At 63.3% G+C, this 25744-nt stretch overlaps 1 protein-coding gene across 1 annotated transcript; it reads right to left on the bottom strand.

The window, feature by feature from the left end:
* Positions 1 to 520: 520 nt before the first annotated feature.
* ESPNL (espin like) lies at positions 521 to 25018 on the bottom strand. Its single transcript, XM_059927512.1, has 9 exons — positions 24625 to 25018; positions 23168 to 23358; positions 21327 to 21513; positions 18332 to 18514; positions 12207 to 12338; positions 5743 to 5860; positions 4576 to 4685; positions 3495 to 3689; positions 521 to 2632 (listed from the first exon to the last, which is right to left on the bottom strand). The coding sequence occupies exons 1-9, from the start codon at positions 24916 to 24918 to the stop codon at positions 1025 to 1027; spliced, it is 3018 nt and encodes a 1005-aa protein (XP_059783495.1). The 5' UTR covers positions 24919 to 25018; the 3' UTR covers positions 521 to 1024.
* Between the last annotated feature and the right edge of the window lie 726 nt (positions 25019 to 25744).

The raw sequence follows: 25744 nt of genomic DNA, 5'->3' as shown, positions 1-25744 counted from the left end.
TGGAGTCTCGGTGCCCACCAGGTGGGGCCCTCTCTCTATGGGCACAGGTGCAACAAGCACAGGTGGGAAGGCCAGCCAGGAATGGATCTTTATTTAGCAAACTCACGTCCGGCGTCCGCCCTGCAGGAGGGTCTGGAGCTGGAGCCATTGCCAGCGCTGCCCCCATGCCCGGCCTGGCAGCTCCAATTGCCTGACACCCCCGACTTTATATTTTCCTGATCATCCCTCCCTGTGACAGCCTCAAGTCAGCTGGCTGGGAGGACCCTCTGTTCCATCCCACATCTTGTCTGAGCCCTCCAAGCTCTGTAGGCACGTAGGGACACCACAAGAGACCCCTATCCCAATGGTCTGTCTGCAGGGAGGCGGCAGCCCGTGGAAGATTCCTGAAACCTCTCCCCCACACACTGCCTGCTGGGGCCACGGCACGGCTGCAAGACACCTCTCCCCAAAGCACCTTGGTTTCCCTCCCTGACCCGGAGAACTCGGGAGTCTGGTCTCTTGCCCGTCGAATCCTGTTCTCTCCGACCCCCAGCTCCTCCGCCACTTCACAGGTGGGGAAAGAGGACAGAAGAGGGGAAGGGGCATGGCCCAAGGTCACCAGAAGGAACCAAGGCAGGACCCGAGGAGGGCAGACAGAGGGTCAGGACGCGACCAGAGCCACCGGCACCAGAGGAACTGAAAGAAGGGACACCCAGGCGACTCTGGAAGGAGGACCAATGGGAAACACGGGCTGGAATCACAGGTGCCTGAGGGAAGACCAGGCAGAAGGGCGTGGGGCTGAGATGGCAAATCATCCAACTTCGGGGCCGACTGGGGGACTGACTCTTGGGTCAGCAGTAAGAAAGGCTCTGAAGCTGATTCCTGCCAGGGGGTAGACCTGGAGGGTGGCAACTAGCACGCTGGGTATCCGCCGGCCTGCCCTCAAGGCTCACCCGGCCACCAGGTGGGCGAAAGGAAAAAGAGAAGAGAGGACCCAAACCACCCCGGAAACCCCTTTGGGAGGAAGGCAGGCTGCCAGCCCATCTCACTCCCCGAAGCTGAACATCTCGGCTTCTTTCTCCTTCCAGAAGGCGAAGCTCCGGTCGATGTAGCCACAGATGTCCTCGCTGCTGAAGCTGCCCCGCTGGGGGCGGGACCCCAGCCTCTGTGCTGCGGGCTCGGGGCTGCCGCTGGGGCCAGCATGGGGCGGGGGCCGGAGCGGGGTCAGGCCTGACTTGCGGCCGGGCTCTGCGCCCCAGGGGGGGCTGCGGCTGGAGCCGAAAAAGCGGGCTTTGATGTCCTCGAAGCCGTCGGTCCAGGCACGGCGGCCGGCAGCCACCTCGTCCGTCACGGCCTTGTGGAAGGCGCGCGCGGCCTCCCAGCCGTGGGCGCCCAGGTGTTCGAAGACCTCGAAGCAGAGCAGGTGGCGCATCTTGCGCTCCTCGGCCGGCAGGTCGCACTCCAGGAGCTGGAAGTAGCCCAGCATGAAGAGGTCCAGCGTGAGGCTGCCGTAGGGCACGGGCGCCCCGTCCACGTGGGGCAGGAACTGCTCGGGGGACAGGGGGCCGCGGGGCCGCCGGCTCAGCCGCCGCAGCTGCCGGCCGGGCACGTGGGCCAGGATGGACTTCCAGGTGCCCAGCAGGTGGGCAATGATGCTGCGTTGCTGCCACAGGTGGCCCAGCCGCGGGCTGTCGCTGGGCGGCGGCGGGCAGGGCAGCCGAGGGCCCCCGGCCGCCCCCCGCCCCCGCGGCTCCAGGCGCCGGGCCTCCAGGGTCCTGCAGGCTGCCGTCTTCAGGGCCGGCGTGTAGGCCGACTTCTTCCAGTGGCTGAGGAAGAGCATGACGATGCGCTCCTTGCGAAGGCTGGCCGGGTCAGGGCCAGGCACCGCCCCCGCCTCCGATGGGGCCTCCTCGCAGCTGATGCCCGAGTCGCTGGCCTCCTCTGCGTCGCCCGGCCCCGGCTCCCCTGCGATCGGGCCGCCGCGGGGCTGCAAGGGGGCGGGCCAGCAGCCTCTCAGGCACGGCCCTGGCTGGGGCCCCAGCTCACAGGGGCCAGGGCTTGGGGTGCAGGGCCGGCCGGGGGCTGACTCGAAGTTGCCACGAAGTGTCCGCACCGACACCCCACACTCCTGGATCTCGCGCTGGGCCTCGCTCCTCGGAGGGCTGGCTGGGGCCTCCCTGCGGGCCTCCCTGTGGGCCTCCGGTGGGGGCCTCTCCTCGCCCTGCACCAGCCCGTTCACGCCCTTCAGCAGCAGGGACAAGCTGCGCACCAGCCGGGCGACGTGGCTGCACCAGAAGGGCAGGGGCTGCGCGCCGGGTGTGGCCTGCGAAGCCCCCATGGAGCCCTCAGGCTCGACCTCGGGGCCGGGGGCTTCCTCGCCCTCCAGCCCGGGCGCCCGGGGCAGGAAATGGCTGTTGACAGTGATGCTGACCAGGGGCGCGGGCAGCAGGGCCTGCAGCTCGGCCGCCAGCCGGCCCAGCTCGCTCTCGTACTCCTGGCAGCGGCGCCGCAGCTGCAGGTCTGCGATCTGCTTCTCCAGGTACACCAGGTCGTCCTCGGTCAGCAGCTCCCCGAAGGGGCCCAGGATGGCCTGGTGGGTCTGCGAGTACCGCCAGGCCGCCTGCTCTGTGGCGCCCGCGCTCCCGCCGTCGTCCTGGGCACAGGGAGGGCAGCTCAGCGGGGCCACAGCCCACATGGCGAGCTCCTGCTGGACACAAGCTCCCCTGGGTGGCCTGACCCCCCTCTGACCTCACCTCTGCCCACCACGCCTACTCACTGCGCTCCGGCAGTACCAGCAGCAGCCTCCTCCCGCTCCTCCCTCGGGCCAGCCCATCCATGCCCCAGGACCTTTGCACTTGCTGTTCCCTCTGCTCCCAATCACTTGTCCCACAGTCCCACAGGGCTCCCCTCTCACTTCCTTCTGGCCCCTGCTCAAGGCCACTCCCCAGAGAGGCTGCCCCTGACCACCCGGACGGAACGGCCCCCTCCCCTTTTCACTGCTTCGCTTCTCTCCTTAGCACTTGGAACCACCCTCAGCACAGTTGCCCAGTCACCCCGCCTTCCCTGCTGGAATATAAGCACCAGGGGGCGGGGCTGGTCTCCTTCACTGCTGAGAACAGAGCTTGGCACACGGTGGGCACGGGATACAATCGTTAGATCAAAGAACATGTGGGTACCACATCGTTAGAGATGAAGGGTTACAGGTGAAGGGACACAGCCCTCTGATCTGGTTCAGCTTCATGGTCTGGCAGAAGAGGAAGCTGAGGCCACAGAGGGACACGCAGTGGGGTTCCGGGTCTCAGGACTCGAGGTGTGTGCTCAGGGACCCCACCTTCCACGTCCACCAGCCAGTACAAAGCCTCCTGCCCCCGCCTCCGCCCTCTACTCTCTGGTCCCACCCGGGCCCCGCCCACCGCTCACAACGCCACGCCCCTCACCCCTCCGGTCCCGCCCTCCAAGCCGGGCCCCGCCCCCTTTCAGGCCCCGCCCCCACCCTCGTCCCCGCCGGGCCCCACCTGGGCCTCTGGCGCTGGAGCTGCGCCCAGGCGAGCCTGCAGCTTCCGCACCATCACCTGACGCTTCCACTCGGGGATGGGCCGGCCGCGCTCATCCCGCGTGGGCACCAGCCCGTCGAGGTCGCCCGAGGGCAGCCCGTCCAGCTGCAGCGCGACCAGGCTGTCCGGGGTGCCCCCCGCTGCCGTCTCCGTCCCCTGTGCGGACAGGCAGGTCGTTCAAGGCCCCTATGGGCCTCTGGTCCGGGAGGGAGCGGAGGGGAGGGCTGCCCGGGACAAGCGCAGCTGAGGGAGGAGGGGCGGTGGAGGCGGACCAGGGAGGGCAGGGGAGCTGACCACTAACGGCACCCCCAGCCTAAGTGTGAGTCTTCTGAGGGCAAGGACCCCGCTGTGCCCTGTGGGACCCAGGCACGTGTTGGGAGGCTTGCTGGCTGAGAGAGGCAATCAGAGATCCCGCCCAGAGCATGCCACGTGGCTGGGCAAACTCGGCTGGGGGACAGGCGCATAGACAAGTCTGGTGGCCAGTTCTGGGCTGCAGGACTTGCCAGAGCCTTTAGTGTGCTGTGTGCACTGCAACTCTACAGGGGGCGGCACTGCGCAGCATTTCCCAAACTCAGACAAACAGCGCATCTCAGGGGCTGAGGGTTCCCATGACCCGTTCAGGGAAAGGGTGGGCTGGATTTAAAAGGGGCTGGTGCCCAGAAGGAGGAGGAGAAGGAGGAGTGGGCCGCTGGGAGCCCCCCGAGGACGAGAGCAGTGGGCGCCAGGCCCACCCTTCCCAGGGACCGATGCTTCCCTGTACCGTGACAGCAGCATCTGTCAGGATGAGGGGCTTGGGCCACGGGGAACCCCTGGAATCAGAGAAGGGTCCCTCGTCTACTATGACAGGGAGACAGCTTGCTTCTGGCCTTGGAATCTCCATCTCCTCAGATGCCAGCCAGTCACCCCAGGGGCCTCCTGGAGGAAAGGGCCTGGCTGCCCCAGGAGTGACCTGGCTGGGGCCCACCTAGGAGAACACGGTGAGAAGCCAGCCGGGCTTTGGCTGGGGTGCCTTGGGAGACAGGGATATGGCGGGGGCTCTCACCATAGGGACGGCTATGGCACTGGTGGTGACCCTCGAGGGTGCTGTGCGGGTCGTGTGCTCCCTCGGAAGAGGCTGGTCAGGCTGGCCGGGCCAGGCTGGGCTGAGAGACGCTGCCACTGGGAGGAAGGGGCAGCTGGAGTCAGAGAGGTCGGGGGATGGGGAGCAGAAGATCCGGACCTGGGGCAGGACCGGCCTTCCTGAAGGACCCCTGGACCTGGGGCCAAAGGCCCAGCCAGCTCCCTGCCAAGTGCCCTGGGACCTGGGCAAACTCGTTCATCCCTGGCATTCCAGAGGTGTCCTTGGAGCCCCCTCCAAGCCCTGCCGGTTGGGGAGCCTGCATTTTACCCACCTCATCCCATCCCACGGCCCGTCCCCCCCTCCCCAGCCCCTCCTGTAGCCTGGAAGGAGCTAGAAAGGGCATAGGGTTCCGTGGTCTGGGGATCTAATGCAGCCCCATCAGACCACAAACCTGTCCTTTCACCGCTCTTCCCTCCACTAAACACACACACACACACACACGCACACGCACACACACACACACACACACCCCTACGTGTAACTATAGAACTACAGCCCATTCCATGAAGCATGCTAACCTTCACTGCACATGGGGCCTGCTGACATTTTTCATGCTATTCCACGCCATTTCATTTTGATAAGTGCTGTCACAGTTCCCTAACGGGTGGTGACCTGCAGTTCGAGGGCCGTTCCCCTGCCCCCTGCTGGAATCTCAGGCAACAGCAGCGGACTCGGAAGGCCCCTTCAGACACAACCTTTGATTTCCCTCTGGACAAGCTGAGGCCCAGAGAAGCAAGGAGGCTGCCCGAGATCACAGCGGCAGGAGAGTCAGGCCGCGGGGGGTTCAGGGCTCACAGAGAGATGCCCAAGGGCTGGGCAGGAGGCTGTTTAATTGTGGTTATGGAACGCGTTTGTCCTCACTTTAAAAAGGCAACAGGACAATAAGGGAATCCTGGAAGAGTTGGGGTGCCGGCTGGTGGGAAGGGGTGGTCCCAGCCCTGTCCTCAGTGTCCTGCGTGCCCAGCTGCCGAGAGTCTGCTGCTTCCCACCTCCCCCCGGCCGCTTCGAAGGACCTCAGAGGTGAGGCCAGCAAGGCCCACTCCCAGCACCCACGGCCCAGGCCAGTCCTCCCTGGAGACGTGTACTCACCGGTGGGATCCCCGAGACCTGGGCCCCCTCTTCTTCCATCCTCCAGGGAGTGCCTTGCCGCCGACAGCGGAGGAGGGGGGAACGGCGGCGGCGGCGGGGGCGCCATCAGGAGTGGCACCTGGGGGCAGACAGGCCTGGTCACTGGGAGGCCCAGGTGGGGGTGGGAGGCATCCAGCAGGCTAGCCCTGGCCCGGTCTCCCTGGGGCTGGGGCTGTGCGTCTGAACGGCGCTCGCAGAGGTAAGTTTGCGGGAGTGAGGGGCAGCGCCCCTAGAGGTTCTGTCGCCCTCTCTCCACCCCTCCACACTGGTGAGCAGGGCTCCCCAAACACACCCACGCACTTGTCTGAGGGCTGCCACCCCTAGGTGAACCCCTCATCTCAAGGCCCGGCTCCCTCTGGAGGCAGCTTAACTCAGCGGCTCTGGGCTGTAGGTCAGGGTCTGGTGTCCCCTTGTGCTCACTCGCCACTCCTTGGCCTTACAAGAGACACGTGCACATGTGCACACATGCACACGTTCACACATGCACACACACACCCTCCCTGACTGTCCCCTGACTGTGCTGAGACACACTGCCCCCTCTCTCAGCCCTGGGCACAGGGGAAACCACAACGAACTTGGAACTCTTCTCAGCCCCGTAAACAGTGCGGCCGTGACCGCGCCTCAGCACAGAGGCGCTGTGCCCAGGACCCACCATGCAGTGTCTAGGCCACTCTCCCAAGGGCCACCCGGAGACAGAGATCACCAACATTGGTCCCCGGCAGCCTGGGGTCAGGGAGATCCATCAGCCCCCGTCTGGGGCTGCAGGGGCACCCGCATTTCAACCCCATGTCTGCCCCGGGTCTGGGGCGAGGCGCAGACCTGGCCTTGACCATCTCCCCTGCCCCCAAGCGCTGGCTGGTGGGCAGCCGGAAAGAATCCTCGACCTGGAGGTGCCACTGCCCCCTGCATCCCCAGCTGAGCCCTGCAAGGTCTCAGCTTTTGCATCTGACCAATGGGAGCCAAGACTCCTGGAGCACGCAGGCTGCTGTGAGGCCACAGGTGGTGACAGAAGCGGGACTGCCCTTGGCTCCCTGCCTTGGCCTGTCCCTCCCCAGGCGGCAAGAGTTCTCTGAGCTGTCCTCCAAGGACTCCAGAGCCGGGCTTGCTGCCTTTTGGTTTAAAGCTGAACGTCAAAAGGCTGGCTGGCCGTCTTTCAAGTGACGTGGCTCCCGGCTGTGCCCGTGTCGTCTGGATGCCTGAGAGCGCAGGGCCGCCCCAGCTCGGGTCCCCAGCCGGGAGGGCCACTCACGGCGGTCTCTCCGGGCACCCACCGCTGGCCGTCAGACTGAAGCGCCTCGCCCACTCCCTCCAGTGGGTAGCTGTGGCGGAAGGTGGCCTCAGGGCTGCCAGGCCGGGCTGGAGAGAGCCCTGAGCGGGGCAGAGGAGCTGGTGCCAGGCCGTCCCCACGCGGGACGTGTGGTCTGGGGCCGGCGCCGGCGTCACGTGTGGGTGGCTCGTGCTGCAGCTCTGTTGAAGGTTCTCCGGTCTCTGTCTTGAAATTCTTAATCAGTTGTTAACAAGAAGCCCACGTTTTCATTTTGCACTGAGCCCTGCACGTGCTGTAGCTGGAGCTGCAGGGCCAAGTCCCCCGGCCACGCTGTGTCCCCTGGCTCACCTGTAGGTGGGCCCTGTCCCTCCCGCAGGCAAGGAGGCACAGGCGTTAGGTGGCCTCCCCAGCCTGGGGGGTGTCCCGTCAGAAGAATCCCCGGCTCTGCAGCCACTGCCTCGGGCCCCTCAGTCGCATTCCCGTCCAGGACCCGCGGCCCGCCGGGGCCACGAGGAGGGGAACACAGCCCGAGCCCTTATCTGCCACTGCCCTGCACCTCATACCTCACTCTCTGCAGGAATCTGTGCCGAGAGCCCAGGAGCCCCGGTCGCGGCAGGGCCGGGAGTGTCCGCCAGCCCCCAGCCCGAAGGACCTTCGGAAGCAGGTGCTGGGCTGTGAGCACAGGAAGCTGTGGCCGTCCTGGGCCGTCGGGGGCTGTCCCAGCTGCCGCCCCCAGGAGCAGGAGGTGTCGCATTAATATTTGAAGGCTGAGGTGTCAGGTGGCCCGGCGGGCTTGGGCTGGGTGTGGGATCCCTTACCACTGTGCTTTAACCCTCCACAGCACAGGGGCCGGGGGAGCGGACCCTCGGGAGAGGTGGGGGAGACCTGAGATCCCTGGTCACGCAAGAGACCACCCAGAGGACTCCCGCAGTACAGCCCCCCAGGCACAGATGGGGAAACCGAGACTCAGAGAGGGCAAGGGGCTTTCTCAAGGGCCCACAGCTGGGACGGGGCAGAGCTGGGACCAGAATCTTACTTGAGACCCCCCTCCTTGCTCCTTCCAGGACTGAGAGCCCCTCGAATCGCTGCTCCTTTTGTCCAGGGGCTCCAGCAGTGGAGGAAGAGGCGGGCGGGTGGGTCTCTTGCGCCCCTACCAAGGACGCACAGCCCTGGCTCCCCTCCTCCCGGCTCTTTCTCTGGGCTGCCTTTCCGCGGGAGGGGCCCAAAAGGAAGAGCAGGCTGCTACAGAATACGGGCCTTCCCAGGCTCAGGGGCCCCCGGCTGTGACACAAGTGTGCGCTCGCAGCAGCCATCTGGGCCCATATCGGTCACGGTCACGCTGGGACTCGGAGGGGGGAGGGGATCCGACAAAACACGATGCTTTCTCCCTGCCGTGTGTCTCCGACCTAGGAATCCCCTGTCTTCTTCCAGCGTCCGCAAGGCAGGAGCGAGTTGGCTTAGGAACTTTATGCAGGGTCGAGTCAGACCCCAGACCCCACGGCTGGCGCTGACAGTCTGATGGGCAGAACAGGGCTGAGTCCCAGGTCGGCCCCGGGCCCCTGCCCAACCAGGACACGGCTGTGAGCCTGCCGCACTCTCCCCTGCTCCCTGCCCCTGCCTGGGAGCCCGCAGCCCCTCCCCGCAATTGAATCTGCTCTCGGGCTGAGGGGCAAGGGCCTCCCAGTCCCTGCAGAGTGAAGGGCTCAGCTGGGGTGGCCGGGGCCCTCTCATTCCGGGGAAGATGGAAGAGGCAGGAAGTTGGTCCAGGGCCCAGGGGGATGGACTTGGTGCCAGTACAGTACCCACAGCCTGGGAGACCTCATGCCACCTGGTCCCTGAGGCTGAATTCTGCTCCAACCCTCACCAAGGAGAAGCCTTGCGGAGTCACTCAGTGTCCCCCAGGCCTGAGTTTCTCTGCCTTTGCTGGGAAGATGAGGAGTTACTGAGAGCCCCTGGCAGGGCCTGGCACACCGAGGCACTCAGACCTCTTTGCTGTTGTTAGCACGGTGTCTTGGTGATCTCTGAATTTCAGCCGGGACGGGGGTCGGCTGTGGTGTTTCCCAGGTGACAGGAGTATCCACATCCCCGTGTCCCTCATTCAGCTCCTGGACACTAGCCGAATCTACAAGGACCCGAGGGCGTGGCAGATGTTGGGTCCCGACATTTGGGGTTCTGACAGCTGGGCGTGTGCCGCCCCCAAAGGGGGCTGTTGCCCTAAGGTCGGCGGTCAGCCGGCCCTGGGCTGGTGCCCTTCCCACGGCCTGGTGTCTCCTTTTCTGTGTTTTTGATGAGATTTGAGCAGCACCATGCCTGCCATGCATTATACATCGAGGACGGCTGTGGCGAGCCGGGTTACAGGCCTGTAATGCCACCCGGGCCGAGAAAATCATGACCCACAGATGGGCGACGGCTGAGATTCGGTTACTGGCTGCACGGCCAGGCCCCGCCCCTCCCTGGGGGAGGAGACTGCCCAGGGGTGTCCCTTGCCCTCTCTGGGCCTCAGTTTCCCCATCTGTAAAAGGAAGGTGTCCTAGGGCTCTTCTGGACCCAGGGGAGGGAAATTGGCACCCGCTGTGTGCTGAAGGCACATGTCTACCGGCCAGCAAGGCTCCTGAGCTAGGCTGATCAAGGCTCACAGACGCTCAGAACTGGGGGTGCCGCCCGGCCGGGAAGACTCACTCCAGCTCTGTGAGCGCTGAGTACCGGGCTGGGGGCAAGCTGAAGGGGCTGGGCTCGCCCTGCACGGGGGGCTACGCTCACCCTCCTGGGCCGCTGCCCCTAACTGTTGCTGCCGTCCAGCGTCTCGCTCTAACCTGGCCCTGCGGCCAGGAGCCCAGCTGCCCGGCCCCCTCCTTGGGGGTCGGGATGCAGGGGGCCCCTCTAGCCGCTGCCCCATTCAGGTCAGAGAGGCCCAAGCCCTCACTGTGCAGAGGGGCACCCCAGGCCCAGGGGGTGGCAAGACTTGGTCAAGGTCGAGGTGGCGTGGTCGAGGCAGGGCCTGGCCTTCCCGTGATGGGCAGCGGGTGAACCCAGGCCCTGCGGAGCCTCCCAGGAAGGGGGGTGCCTCCCACAGGGCAGGCCTCCGCTACCCGTCCAGCCGTGCCCCCCAAGGCTGCCTCTCTTGGGACCCCCGGCTCCCTGGGGGCAGAGGCAGGCGGCCGTGTGGAGATGGCTTTCACCACCTCCTCCGAGCCCGACACAGGGAGAGGCCGCGCGGGCGACCTCTGGATATTGTGTTTCCATCAATACTGCATCAGGCGCACAGCCTCGCCCCCCCCACCCCCGCCACCCCGCCCCGGGCGGCCCACAGCTGATGTCCGTGGGGCCGAGACTGCCGGTGAGGCGGGGGCCAGCGGGGAGCGACTCCAGCCAGCCCCGGATGCAGTGGATCTCCGGGAGGCGGCCCAGCCTGCGCACTCTCCACCACCGCAGGCGGGGCACGTGGACGGGCTGGACACCGCGGGCCGGAAGGCCGGGAGGGGAGGCTATACAGACGGCGCAGCCCGGCCTGGGGAATCCTGAGCGGAGGGGACGCTGCCTCGTATCCTGTGGTGACACCGAGGAGACCACCAGGACCAGGCAGAACCGCAGGAAGCCTGACACGGGCTGGTCCCCAAACCCTGGGGGCTCAGGAGAGCGCCCAGAGCCTCCACCCGCTAGGAGAGCTGGGCACAGCGGCCAGGAGGGGCTGGCAGATGTGCCAGGGGACGGAGAGCAGGGGGCAGAGACCCTGCTTGGACAGAAGGCTCAGCCGTGGGCACCGCCGTGCGGGCTGGGGACAAGCAGGGGACCCCAGCCAGAGGCCAGGCGGCACCCGCTCCCTGGCAGCCGAGCAGCTGCGCACCCCACCTCCAGGCCGGCCCCAGGGCCCACACAGAGGCTGGGGGGCCCAGGCGGCCAGGGCGTCCCTGGCCGGTGGACTGCAGAGCTCTGTCCGCTACACCAGGAACCCACTGAGTTCCCCCAGCTTCCGGAACCCAAGGCAGAAAGACAACCCTTATCATACAATAGCCACTCGAAGGGTGAGTGAATAATCAGTACATCGATTACTTCAAGCAGTGAGTATAGTCCTGTTTCTGAAACTACGACACCAGGACAAACCAGGACTCCAACTCGTGTGCCCCGAAGCACCCCTGGCCTTTGACCCAAGGCCGCCTGGGTGTGGCTTTCAGGCAGTGGAGACAAGAGGCTCTCAGTGGCGGTCGGGTGAGGACCATCCCACTGGCCCAGGGCCGGGGAGGACGGGGGCTCAGCCTCAGTTGGTCGCGGATGCGCCGGGGGACGCCCCGAGGGAAAAGGAGCACAGCAGCCGCGGGTGAGACCCGGCGCGGGGGGCACATCGCCCCTCTGGGCCTCGGTGCTCTCACCTGAAGGTGGGACCGGGCGATCCCAGGGACGCCTTCCGAAGGCGCGGCCGCTACAGAAAGCTGCGGCACAATCTGTGCAGGTTGGGACGAATTGTCGGTCGCCGCCCAGGGCCTGGAGTCAGGGGTGCAGGCCGGGAGGGAGGGCACTGGCCCCAGCTTCCCCACCACACACCCGCCCGCCCACCCTCACCTGTCCACTCGTTCACCGGCCTCTCCACTCTCCACTCACTCAGCACACACGCGTGGCCCGCCACGTGCTGGGGGCTGGGACCCACGAGGTCCCTGCCCTTGCGGACGCGAGGCCCGGCGAGGTCACGTGCCCCGATGGGAAGGTGGGAAGAGACTCTCCCCTTCCGGGCTGCCCAGGGCTGGCCCGCCTCACCGGGTCACCTCACCGAGGGCCCAGGGCCCTGCTCCCTCCCCCGGGGTGTCTTCAGCCTGACACGGCGTCACCCGACAGCAGCCCAGGCCGGAAGCGTGGATCCCACGTCCTAAGTGTGCTTTCTGTGGCCCGGGGGGAGGGCAGACCTCAGCCGAGGTCCAGCCACAGCCCAGCCCTGGTCCCGGCTGTCACGGCCCCCGTCACAGCCCTGGTCCCGGCTGTCACGGCCCCTGTCACGGCCCCTGTCACAGCCCCCGTCACAGCCCTGGTCCCGGCAACGGCTCAGGCGCCGCCAGGCCCTTTCTCCTGACAATGACACCGTGTACGCAGGCGGCTCTCCAGCTACCCGGCGTCAGCGCGGCAGGGGTCTGTCACCCGGCCCGGGGGGGCTGGGGACCGCGAAGCTTACCGGCCGGGTGCTGTCGCGGAGGTACTGGGCGCAGTCGCGGTGGCCGTGGTACTCCGCCAGGTCTGCGGCCGTGTAGCCGTCCTCGTCCCGCAGGGCGGGGTCCACGCGGTGGGAGAGCAGGGTCTGACAGCACTGCGGAGAGGGCGCACCCGTGGCCGCACCGCCGGCTGCCCCCACCAGCCCCAAGCTGGGGCACCGAGGCCCTTCAGGCCGGCGCACGGCCTGAACCCGTGCCCGGACCCAGGCTGCCCTGTCCCGCGGGCCCCGGCACCCCCTGTCTCTGGTGGGAACCCCAGGCGCCCGCGCTCAGGAGCTCACCAAGGGCCCAGCTGGTCAGTCAGCGACCCAGCCGGATCCTAGCCAGGCAGCCCGACCCTGACTTTGCCCTTGTCACCCTTGCCTCGGGTTCAAATACGGAGCCGGTTTCCATTTTTACAGCGACCTTTGGAGGTGTGTGTCATTTTCACACGAAGAAACCGGGTGCAGGAGGCTAAACAGCGTGGCTCCCCCCCAGGACTCCGGGCCTGTGCCCTCGCCCACCTCACCCTGCCCGCTCCTTGGCCTCCCGGCCAGGCCTGGCACTCGATGAGCCCCTCTTCTTGGCCCCAAGCCTAGGCGAGCTCTGGGGGTTCCCACCCTCATCCTCTGTGTCTCTATCTCTGCGCACATGGCTCCACCAGCCACACGCGTGCTCCCTCTTTGGTCAAGCCGGGCCTGGGCCCCCTTGTCTCCCTCCTGACTGGTCCTCTGGGCTCGTGTGATGGGAGCTGGGAGGAGAGGAAGGCTTGGAGGCTCAGAAGCTGGGAGGAGAGGGGAGGGTGGAGGAGAGCAAAGCGAGAGGAGATCCAGGTCTGTGAAGGGCCCTTTGTGAAGGAGGCTGCGGTGGGGTGGAGGGGAGGATACAGGGGGCTGCAGGAGCAGGCTGTGTGTCCAGAGCATGGGGGTGGGGGGGGTCACAGCAGAAGTGGAGTGGAGCAGGGGGCACCGGAGGGTCAGGCCTGGCCCCAGATGGGGCGGGGACAGCAGCCCGGGGGAGGGAGAGGGGGAGGAGAGAACTTTCCCGCAGAATGACGCGATCACTGCTGGCAAACGACGGTGATCCATCTGTGAGCAGAGGGTGGGTGGTTACAGATGACCAAGAGTTAAGTCTGGAAATCCATGAGGTAGCCGTGCCAGCGGTAAAAACAGGTGGGCGGACGGATCCACGTCAAGGAGTAGAGTACCAGGCAGGTCACACCAATCCACTCTCCAGAGTCAACGTAAAAAATGGGCTAAATGTGAAAGGCACCTTCCTAGAGCATCAGACAGGCAACAAGGAAGTGAGGAATTGTCGGACCAAGCTCAGGAGACAAGGAAAATCCCGAGGGATCAGCCCACCACTCAGAACAGCTTTCGCCCTAAGAGCAGGCTGACGCGAAGAAATGGCTGTAACCAGAGCAGCTGTGTCACAGGCTCACAAGACTAGGGAGACCAGCAAAAGCTCAGGGTCCACCGCAGGCTGGGCCTCCACCCTCAGAGAAAAGGTGAAGCAGAAGCCAGCCCGCCCTCTGCTTCCCGTCACGCAGGCGCTCCAGGAATCTCAAGCCCAGATTGTGGTCTAGGATGATCCTGACTCACAGTTCCCACGTGTGCCTGTCAGGCAGAAGCAAACAAGATGTCACCCAAGGCCCTAAATAATGATGTGCAGCATAGAGTCAAACAAAACCAGGAGCGCAAGGAAATAAGATACCAGAAACGAGAACCAGAGGACCCAACACACAAAGAAACAGACCCACAAAGTCCCGAGAAATAGCAGACTGTAACACAGCTGTGCTCACTGCTTTCAAAGAAGTAAAAACCAAGCTTGAAAATTTAGGCATGGAATTGTAAAAGCGGCACAGATTTTAAACCATCAACAGAATGAAAAGACAACCTACAGAATGGGAGAAAATACTTGCAAACAATGTGACTGACAAGGGGTTAATATCCAAAATATACAAAACAGCTCATACAACTCAATATCAAAAACAACCCAATCAAAAACTGGGCAGGGGGCTTCCCTGGTGGTGCAGTGGTTGAGAATCTGCCTGCCAATGCAGGGGACACGGGTTCGAGCCCTGGTCTGGGAGGATCCCACATGCAGCGAAGCAACTAGGCCTGTGAGCCACAACTACTGAGCCTGCGCGTCTGGAGCCTGTGCTCCGCAACAAGAGAGGCCGCGATAGTGAGAGGCCCGCGCACCGCGATGAAGAGTGGCCCCCGCTTGCCGCAACTAGAGAAAGCCCTCGCACAGAAACGAAGACCCAACACAGCCAAAAATAAAAATAAATTAATTAATTAAAAAAAAAAAAGAATGACCATCTTCCAATAAACTCTGTCAGTAACTCAAAAAGAAAAGAATGACCATCTCTATGAATTCTTTCTAGATTAGCTCAGCTAACGCTACTCACATAGATGGTTCTCAAATTTGACATATATTAGAGTCACCCAGGGAGTTTTAAGAAGTCCTGATACGTGGGCTCCCTGGGACCAATTAAATCAGAATCGCCGGGGTAGGTGGAGCTCAGGTATTAGAATATTTTAAACCTGTTCTGGAGAGTTCCAGTGTGCAGCCACGTTTGAGAACCATTACACTAGTGCTATTATCTACCACACTTAAAATCCTAAACAAAATGTTAGCAAATTAAATTCACCTATGTATAAAAGAGATCGTTTTTCATGACCAAGTTGAGTTCACTCCAAGAATGCAAGGTTGGTGTAACATTTTAAAGAGTAATCAGAGTAGAAAGCAAGGTCTTGAAGAGATAGATAGTTGCACACCCATGTTCATTGCAGCATTATTCACAATAGCCCAAAGGTGGAACCCAAATGTCCATTGATGGATGAATGGATAAAGATAACGTGGCACAACATACCGTGGAATATTATGCAGCCTTATAAAAGAAAGAAATCCTGATACATGCCACAACATGCATGAACCTTGAGGACATTATGCTAAGTGAAATAAGCCCGTCACAAAAAGATAAATACTGTATGATTCCACTTGTATGAGGTCCCTAGAGTAATCAAACTCATAGAGACAGAAAGGAGAATGGTGGTTGTCAGGGGCTGGGGAACTGGGGATGGGGAGTTGTTGCTTAACGGGTACAGACTTTCCGTTTTCCAAGATAAAAGTTCTGGAGATGTGTTGTACAACAACGTGCATATATTTACACTTCTGCACTGTACACTTAGAAATGGTTAAGATGGTCAATTTTATGTTATGTATTTTTTACTCAATTAAAAAACCAAGTAATCAGTGTAATTTGTGACATGAGAAAGGCTGCGATAGAGCAAAACAAAACACATACTAAACTATCATCATCCCCCATTGGGGTTGCTAGGGCACCAGCTCATTATTCTGAAGTTTTGTTTTTAAAGGGTGTGGGGGGGGGGGTGGAACTGTCACAGCTCGGGGGAGCCTAAGGAGACAAGATGATGAAACGTCATGTGGTGTCATGCAAGGGATCCTGGAACAGGAAAAGTACATTAGGTGAAAAGTAAGGAAACCTGAATTAAGTATGGACTTTGGTCAGTAATACTGTATCAATTTTGGTACATTAATTGTGACAAACATACCATGCTAATGTAAATTGTTACTAATAGGGGGAAATGGATGTGAACTCTGTGAGAACTGTCTGTACTAGTGTCTCAATTTTTCTACAAATCTAAAACTCTTCCAAATTATTCTAAAATAGAATTTATTTTAAAACGGGGTGTGGCGTGGGGTGGGAATGAAGCATTATCCTATATTTCCTGGATGAATATATTTCTGGAATTGCTAACAGATTAAGACCCAACAGACAAATCAATAATGTGTGGACTTTGCTTCACTCCTGATTACAGCACAAGCAGGGAAATGGATAGATGGCTATTAGACAGACTGGATATTAGATGATATTAAGAAATTATTGGGGGCTTCCCTGGTGGCGCAGTGGTTAGGAATCTGCCTGCCAATGCAGGGGACACGGGTTCGAGCCCTGGTCCGGGAAGATCTCACATGCCACGGAGCAACTAAGCCCGTGCGCCACAACTACTGACCCTGCGCTCTAGAGCCTGCGAGCCACAACTACTGAGCCCACATGCTGCAACTACTGAAGCCCATGTGCCTAGAGCCCGTGCTCCACAACAAGAGAAGCCACTGCAGTGAGAAGCCTGCACACCGCAGCGAAGAATATCCCTCACTCGCCACAACTAGAGAAAGTCCGTGCTTAGCAACGAAGACCCAACGCAGCCCCCAAAATTTAATTAATTAATTAATTTTAAAAAGTAGTCTAAAAAATAAATAAATAAATAAATAAAAGAAATGATCATGAATTATTTTTAGGCGTGATAATGGTTTGAGGTTGTGATAAGAAACAAAGGGAGTCTTCGTCTCCTGGAGAAGTCCACTAAAGTATTTATGGATAAAAAGATGTGCCTTCTCTGACTTGCTCTTAAATAATAGTGGGGTGGAGGGAATGGCCAAGAAAGGCCAAAGAGCTGAGGCAGGAGGCTCGTGCTCTTGTGTGTTTAGAGTTTTCATAACAAAAAGATTGAAAAGGAAAGCAGTTCTCAGCTCTGAGGCTTGAGCTATTTTATTTTCATACTAAGGGAGGGTGAGGAGCTGGTGGTCTCTTGGCTTATCTGGTGAACTTCTTGGGCTCCTATAGACTATTTCACTTGAAAAAAAATGCTGCTGCTTAAAAATAAAGTTTTTAGAGCACGGTTCCAGCCACCCTCCCGATTAGGGAGCCAGAGGCTGGGAGACGGGCGGCTGCCTGAGCCACACTGCAATGGCTCAGGGCTCTTCAGGCCACCAACCGCCTGTGGGGACACGCCCTCCCCGCCTCCCACCCAGAGGCACCTCTGGACTCCCCATCCTGTCATCTGCTCGGCTTCTTCTTCTCTAGTGTCCAGGACAAAAGGGGTGACTGTAGGGGTAACTGCAGGCTCTTCCTCTTCTCTGAGGACTGGCCTGGCCCGGACTGAGGTTCACGCCTGCCCTTCCCCTCCCTCTAGATAGGGGCGGACTGGGGGCATTGAGCCAGGGAGGGCTGAGTGGTGGCTTGCAGGGGTGAGAGGAGGGGGGCTGGGGTGGTGGGGTGGAGAGCGGGAGGGGGCCCTCAGGAGTCCTGAGAGCCAGAGGAAGACAATCTTCAGCAGCACTGCCATGAGCTGGATTGGGTCTCTTTCTGATTCTTCAAAAGGACCATGTGCCTTCCCATGATTCTTGGTGGTTGCCCTGTGCTGCTTTTACACAACGCTGCTCAGCCTGGGCCCCAGGAACACTTTGGGTTCCAGCTGGAAACAGCTGTGCAGAACCGTAGGCCCAAAATGGGGTACTCGGTGGCACCTCAGTAAAGCCCTGCCCCTTGCCTAGCCTTTCCTGGACCAGGAGCACATTTCTCATGACTGCAGATGCAGCAGGCTGAGCCCTGGGGGCTGTGGGAATGACAAGGGAAAGCCCGGGAGACGTCATGGGATGAGCTGACTGACTTCGGAGCCCTGCTGTGTGGGCCCGGGTGGGGCAGGTGCAAGAGTCAACCTCTGCATTCCCCTCAGATACAGCCTTGCCTTTACAGGAGGTCAGTGGGCAGGTGATGCCAGTGCGGGGCCAGTGGCTGATGGCCAGGTCTATTCCCAGCGTTGGACCTTAAATATTTGAACACCATCCCTGCCTACTCTGGATTTCTGGATGCTGTTTCCTGGGAACTGGGCCATAGGAGCCCCCAAGGTCTATCTGGATCATAGCGAAGGGGCTAACCTCACACCCCCAGCAGGACTCTGCTCCCAGGCTGCTGACACCAGGGGGCCAGCAGCTAAAAGGCCCTCCGGGGAGGACCGGCAGGAAGACCACTCCCTGAGCGGGAACCCAGGGAGTCTCTGTGCGAAGGAAGGGGCCGAGAGCACAGATTTTGTTCCCTGATAGATCAGAGTCTGGATCCTGGGCAAGGGACTGGCCCTCTGAGCCTCAGTTTACCTGTCTGTAAAAGGGGACTAATAACATCTATTCTACAGGGTTGTGGTGAGGGTTAAATGACTTATTCATAGGAAGCCTTCCAGGACTGCTGGCTCTCGGAGGCCCCCCAGCCCCACCGTGCATCCTCCCATGGCCCCTGCCTCACCTCCATTTGCCCGTTCTCCGCTGCGTCATGGAGGGGGGTCCCACCCCAGGAGTCTCTCATGATGGGGGCGCCCATCAGCAGGAGCCGGTCTAGAATGGGCGTGTGGCCGCCTCGCGCGGCAAAGTGGAGGACGGTGGCCCCCTCGTTATCCCGCGCCGTCAGGTCGATGTCCGTGAAGGTTACCTGAGGGAGGAGGCGGGGGGATGGGCCAGCTGAGGCTGGACGGGGGTGACCACTCCTACCTCGGGGCAGGAAGCCCTGGGACAGAGCTGGCTCCTCTTGGCGCGTCCTGGGCAGCATGGGAGGAAGTGAGCTCGGTGATTTTGCCGGGAGGCTCCATGGTCCCCAGATCTGCCCAGTCCTGACCGTAAGCTGAACACCCCCAGGGGCTGGTTTCACATATCAAATAAAGAAATGCCTTTGGGCAGCACTAAGGGACAGTAAACAGATGTTTGCTGATGAAGGGAGGGAGGGAGAGAAAGGACATCCTGGCACCAGGCCTGTTTGTACCCTGATCACGTCTCCAGCACGAAGATGCAGGGGTGCTGGGAGGTGGGTCCTGAGCAGCCTTCCTCATGGTGGACCCAAGCCTGGTCATCCTGTGGCTTGGGCCCCGTCCTGCTGGCAGCCACTGAGTGACTTCCGGCCGGCCCTCCTCACGGGCCCTCAGCTGCCCCTCTGTGAGGGCACCAGTGGACTCTGGTCCATGGCACCTGGCCAGGCCTGTGGGCACGCACTGGACTGCGTGCACCCGGGGCAGCCATGTGACAGTGACACGTAAGGGGCTCTTCTTCTGCCTTCCTGATAGAAGGGGCTGGTGGATGTGCTGTCACCCCCTTTCCTCCCTCTTCCTGCCTTGAACGCGGCCATCTTTCACCATGAGGGAGAGGCCGGGAGAACAGCAGAGATGTGACCCAGTGTCAACGGCCTCTACGTGGGAGGGACAACCTTTTAGTGGTTTCGTGCACTGGTCACTGCAGCCAAATGCTGGCTGATCCAACATGCAAATGTGTCTGACAGAAAAAGGACAGTGAGCCGGGAACAAAGACCCTGCCGTCGGCCAGCTCCCCGAAGGGAGGGGGTGCCCAGCGCTGAGTGGCTGAGTCAGGCTGGACGCTGCCCCCTCCCCTCTCGGTCCATCCTGCAGGAGGCGGGGATGGGGAGTCACATCTGGAAAAGCCTTTCTGGCCCTGGGACCCTGTGGTCCCAGCTGTTTCTGCCCGGGATGAGCCCCTATGGGGCTCCATGGGACCCGGTGGACATTCTTCCCTCCCACACCATTTGCTGAGCACCTGCCGCGTTTGTGGCCCTGCAGCCAGAGATGACCAGGACTCAGGCTACCGCAGGGCGAGGAGTCCAGGTCTGGGGACAGGCACATTTCTGGGAGGCCAAGATCTGAACTACAGTGAGGGGACATAAGGACAACTCCACCCAACGGCCCTGGCGGGGCCAAAGACAGGAAAGTTAGTGCAGCAGGAGCCGCAGAGCTTTCTCCTGTGAGAGGAGCTGGCCGCGCAGGAGGAGCTGCAGAAAGGGGGCCCCTGGGGGGGACACAGCCTGAAGGAAGGTGTGGCTGCCTGAGGGGCTAAGGCCGGCCTGGGAGATCCAGCAGCGAAGGGAGGCTGGAGGCAACTGCTGGCGGCCTCTGAGGCCAAGGGGAGCGGCTGAAGGCCAGATTCCTTCCCTCCTTCACTCACTCATCAAACATCTCTGGAGCCCTTACTATGTGCCAGGCACAAGGAACGCAGCAGCAGGGCTGCGCCACTGATTCCTGGAGCTGCTGGAACTTACACCCTGGGGTGGAAATAGACAACCACCAAGATGAAGTCAAACACAACGTTTATCAATGTTGGTGCAGGAAAGACAGCAGGAGAGCAGGACGGGGCGCTGGGCCAGGTGGCTGCCATCCTAAACAGGTGGACGAGGGATGCAGTGGGGGGGAGGCACACCTGGGGAGCTGTCACCAGGCAGAGGGTGCAGCACGTGCAAAGGTCCCCGGGGCAGGGAGGCCGGCCTGCTGGAGGGAGGGCTGGAAAAGCGGGCCCCATGAGAAGAGAGGGAGGTTCTGAGTGAGGAAGGGCTCCCCCTTCTCCACCAGTGACCTGCGTGACCTTCAGAGATGCCAGCAGACCCTGGCGCTCCCAGCTCGCAGCCCTTCAGCGGCTCCCCAGGGCTCCAGGAAAGAGCCCAGGTCCTCCCGGGGCCTCGGTCTGCCTTTCCCCCTCACCCCGCCCCACGGGCTCTCCCACCTGTGACTGAGCTGGGCCCCCGCTCCTCCAGGAACCTGCTTTGGGGCCCACCCCCTGCCCAGCCACCTCCTGCCCAGCCTCAGTTCTGCCCCTCCCCAGAGAGACCTCCCCACTCTGAGACTTGGTCGGGTCTCTGTAATGGACCCTCAGAGCTCCCAGACACCCCACCAGGCCAGGTTTTTGGTGGCGGAGCCAGGAAGTCCTCAGCCCTGGAAGAAGTCTTGGCGGAAGGCATCCTCCCCAAGTTGGGTCACTCTGTGTTCCTTCTGGAAAGAGGCCTGGGTGACCCTTCCTTGGGTCCAGAGGGGAAGAGGGGTGGGGCCTGGCCCTGGGCTCCAAATGGCCAGGGCCAGGCACTGCCTGTGCCAGAGACAGAGCAGCCGGGTGCCACCGACCCTGAGAGCACCCAGGAGACCCACCAGGACTCCTAGGGGAGGGGCAGGAGAGCCCCCAGGGGGCCCCGCACACGCCCACGGTCCTGCAGGGGCTGACCTTCAGTCCACAGCCACCTCCAGTCAAAGCTGTGGGCTCCGGGCTGCACCCCGGGGCCGAGACTGGGCCTGGCATGTGGGTGCTCTGAGCCGTGGGCCGGCACATCTGCTCCCCCAACCACCGTGTGGGTCCTCGGACTTCCTGCGGGGTGCCGCGCCCACCCCAGCCGGGCGCCACTCGCTCGAAGGCAGTTCTGCAGGCGAGGTGCCAGCCTTCCCGGCCCTCCCCTGCCCGCGCCCCCGGCGGCCCCTTACCAGCCAGACGACGAGTGAGTAGTGGCCGCGGGCAGCGGCGGCGTGCAGGGCGCTCATGCCGTCGAGGGCGCGCAGGTGCACGTCGGCGCCGCAGTCCTTCACCAGGAACTGGGCCAGGTGCAGGTGGCCCTCCTGGCAGGCCAGGTAGAGCGGGGAGGCGCCGCTGCGCGTCCGCCGGTTCACGCCGCTACGGGGGAGGGCGGGGTTCAGAGGGCGCTCGGCCCGGGGGTCGCGGGGAGCCGCTCCAGCCAAGGGCCCGGATCGGGGAGGGCGTCCCGACACCTGGTCGTGCTGTTGCGGCCACCCCGCTTCCCGGCTGAGGTGAGGGGCCCAGCCGGCCACCTGTAGCGTTGCACAGGTTGCGCACGGCGCAAGGGCACGGCGTCGGGGGTGAGGTGGGCACGGGTCGCCGGAATGCAGCTTCCCCTCCCCCACTCCCGCTCCGCATCAAGATGTGCGCGCCGCCGGGGGTTGGCCGGCAGGGGGCGCTCCTTAGGGGGTGACTAGCCCAGCAGGGCCTGCAGTGGGCGGGTCAGGGAACCTCCAGAGCCGGGGGCCTGCTCTGTACGGGGGGGCCAGTGAGCAGGACACTCGCCCTTCTGTGGTGCCCAGCGCTGGCATCCGAATTCCAGGCCCCCACGTGGCTGGACTGGGGCACGGTCGTCAGGCTTCCTGCATCCGGCTTTGCCTCCATGGTGCTGCAGGCCCAGCAGAGTTCTTGGTCCCCAGGGCAGCCCCTTCCCCAAACCGCACCCACGCCCTGTTGACAAAGACTTCACCTCTAGGTCCTGTGGTCAGTGCCGGTGGGAATGTGGGCCCTGGGGCGGGGGACCTTCCCGTGTGCTTGTGTGTGCTTTAATGTGAAATCTTCCACTTTTCAAATGACAGAAACTGCTTCTAAAACTACCAGTCTAAGAGACGCTCTGTGGCCGGCCGGGCCCGGGGCAGCTGGTGTGGACGCTCCGGGGAAGATCCGCAGAAGCGAGTCCCGAAGGCCTTTGCCAGGGGGTCGGGAGGCGAAGGCCCGGGAACGGGAACACCGCTCCACAGCCGAGCTGTCCGGCCTCGTCCGGGAACAACCGCGGGGTGGCCAGGACAGCCGGCCGGCCAGCGAGAGGCCCCGCACAAGGAGAAGGCGTGTGGTTACAGAGGCAGGCAGGTTCGGGGGACAAAGGCCAGGTCAGGTGTGGGGTGGACACAGAGTCCCACCCCCAGCCAGGGCAGTAGCCCTGCGAACAGACGGTGGGGGGCAGGCCACGTGCACGGCACCCCTAGATGGCCCGTTGTGTGCCCAGGGTATCTTTTGTGGGGGGCAAGGACCACAGCGGTGCCCACGATGGGGAAGGGGAGCCCTGCTGCCCCCTGCCCCCGCCTCGCCATCCACCAACGCCAGGCGGTGGGACAGGGGTTCACAGTGTCAGCAACAGGACAGTGTGGAGGGAGAATTCCGGCCGACCTGATGGGGCGCCCAAGCCCACTGCACAGCCTCTGCTCGCTTCGGGTGACTTGAGGGGGCCACCTTCCCAGCCAGGGGAAGCCGGGCCCTGAGACGCCCCCAGGCAGGGCCGGGAGCGGCCTGAGCATATAGAGCGCCTCCTGCTCTGAGTGCTGTAGCAGCTCCTCGCCGCCGTTCTCACTGCCCCCGCCCCCACGCTCCGAGCCTCACCCCAGCGCTCTCCGCGCGCGCCTTGGCTCCAGACTTGTCCCTCCCCCCCCTCCCCCTCCCCCTCCCCCAAGGCCCCCCTCCAAGGCGGCAGCCCCTCCTCCTCCGCCCCCTCGTGCGGCCGCCCCAGCACCTGCACCCCCCGGACTGCCCAACAGGCGGCGCTGCGGCTCCTCACCTGCCGTGGGCGGCCGTCAGGAGCTTCAGGCAGGTCAGGTCCCCGCTGACGGCGGCGTGGTGCAGCGGCAAGGCCCCCTCCAGCGTCTCCAGCGTGGCCGCGTGGCCCTCTCGCAGCAGCCACTCCACCAGCACCGGGTGTCCGAAGCGGGCGGCCAGGTGCAGCGGGGAGACGCCCGAGGAGTCTCGGTCCTACGGAGGCCCGGACGGGGCGGTGAGCGGGCGGCGGGCCGGACCCAGCCGCCCAGGACCACACCGCCCGGGACCCCGCCGACAGCTTCCGCCCCGCCCCTCCCTCCGGCGTGCTCCATCGCGGGGCGTGCGGAGGGAGGTCTCTGGGGCTGAGCCCGGCGCCTGCTCGAGGTCGGCGGCAGGGCCAGGATCAAGTCCAGGTCTTTTGGGTCCAAGTCCCTGATCCTGAGCGTCCGAGCTCCCTCCCCTTCTCTGCTCACAGTCAGAAAGGCTTGCGCTCGCCCAGCTGCGCCCGCGCCGGGCCGGTGGCCTGCCGTGTGTCCAGGGATGCGTCTCTGGGCCTCTGCCCCACCCCCACTGAGCGCCCACCCGCCGGCCCCCGAGTCCTCTTGCCGGGGACCCTATCCACCGTGGGCCTCTGGCAGACCTGGGCGTTCTCCCAGGCACAGAAGTGGCCCCGCTCCCGCCCTCAGGGTTGTGGGGAGAGCCGCTGAGGATGAGGAGGGCGGCTCGGAGGCTGTTGGACACTCAGGCTGTGACCAATGAGTCCTCCCCCTCGCCCCGGACCGAGTGCGTCACGGTGATGCCCACCCGGCTCCGGCCTCTGGGAGGACGTCCTTACCCCGTCAGAGCTGGCTCACCCACCTCCCGAGGTCCTTCACCCGCACACGGAGCACCCACGGGGCCGGCAGGAGAAGGGAGAGGCGGGCCGGGTAGAAACGTCCCTGACGAGACCATCACTGAGCCCTGAGACACTTCTCTTTACATCAAGGTTCTCGTCGCACTGCCCCCCACAGTTGCGCCTGTGCTGTCACCCACCGGGGCCCCGGGCGTCCAGGCCGGTGCCCACAGCTCCCGAGCCCGCGTGCCCACCTTGCTTCTCTTCGTATGGACCCTTGTCTAGACCCCTCGGAAACAGGCCCCACGGATCAGGCCTGGTAAGGGCCCCGTGAGACCGCCACTAGCAAGGCCAGGCGCTCCTGGGTGGGGCGCGGGGAGAAAGAACAAGGGTGGCCCCTCCGTGCTGGGCGCTGGGGAACGCGAGGGGGGTTAGGAGGTGCCCATTTTGGGGGGGGAGGGATGTGGGGCAGAGACAGACGCTACTGACTGTGCCATGGGGCCCGCGTGGTGACTCCCCGAAAGGAACAGCCCAGGGCCGAGGTGCCCAGGGGAGGCCGAGGGCTCCGGATCCGGCTCTCGGCTCATGCCTCCCTCGATGCCCACGGACACGGGTCCCCCTGCGGCCACCGTTCCCGCTCAGCTCACCTGCAGACCGCAGCCCCCTTCGCGAACCAGCCAGCACAGCTCTGCCAGGCTGCCGGTGGCGGCGGCGTCATGCACCGGCGTGGCCCCGTTATGGGCCCGCTGGTTGCCGGGCAGCTGGGCCCGCTGCACCAGGAACTTGACGCAGGCCAGGTGGCCGGCCCGGGTGGCGTGGTGCACCAGGCCAGCCCCCAGAGCGTCAGTGACGCCCGGGCCCAGGGCGCCCGCCTCCAGCAGCCGCTCCAGGGTGGCCAGGTCCCCATCCTTGGCAGCCGCGAGCGCCCGCTTCTCCTCCATCCACCCGGCCGGCTCTCCTCGACTCACGCACAGGCCGGGCTTCCTGTTTCAGGCGTGGACGCAGCTCCCGGCTCCGGTTACCTGATAAGCTGCGCAGAGGGCAGATGGGAGGCGGCAGGGGGGTGGGGGGACAGGCCTTGGGGACCGGGCCTCCGCAGCCCAGCCCGAGCCGCTCCCGCGGCGCCCGGAGCCGCGGTGGGCAGAGGGTGCGGGGGAAGGGCCCACACCGGGTTTGGGCTGGGGATGGGCGCTGGCCCGGGGGCACTGCCCTGTGCTGGCCCACGCCTCCTCCTCCCGTGGAGCGAGGGCTGGGATGGACTTCCCGCGTCGAGCGGGTGTTCACAATGACAGTGTCCTTTCCGGAAAGCCGTAGGCTCCCGAGTGTCTGCTTCCCCAGGCTGGGGGCAGCCGCCCTGAGGGCTGTGCTGGGCCATGGGAGGCCACCTGGGAGACCCTTCTCACAGGAGGGCAGACCCATCCAAGTGGAGCCCCTTCTGGGGACCTTAACTACCAGGTGTTGGAGTCTAGGTGTTTGGGACGTGCTGTCACCCACCGGGAGCTGGGGGCCTGCCTGGCCCCTGGGAATTCTATGCTGGATCCTGGCCGCAGCTGGCCTTGGAGGCTCCGCGAACCTCTGGGCAGCGGCTACTCCTCAGGGCCGGTGACGGGCACAGGGCCCTGACCGAGAGTCTCTGGGGCTGCAGCTAAAGGTCCCGAGTGCATTTTTCAGAGCTGCCAAGCATCTTTTTCCAGACTGTTCTCTTCCGTGGGGCTGGACACCCGTAGTTCTTTGCTGGGGGAATCGGGACACCACAGCCTCTGCCTG

Source organism: Balaenoptera ricei, chromosome 7 (assembly GCF_028023285.1).
Source record: "Balaenoptera ricei isolate mBalRic1 chromosome 7, mBalRic1.hap2, whole genome shotgun sequence".
Lineage (NCBI taxonomy): Eukaryota > Metazoa > Chordata > Mammalia > Artiodactyla > Balaenopteridae > Balaenoptera > Balaenoptera ricei.
The sequence above is the reverse complement of the archived record's forward strand: the minus strand, read 5'-3'. Positions and strand labels throughout refer to the sequence as shown.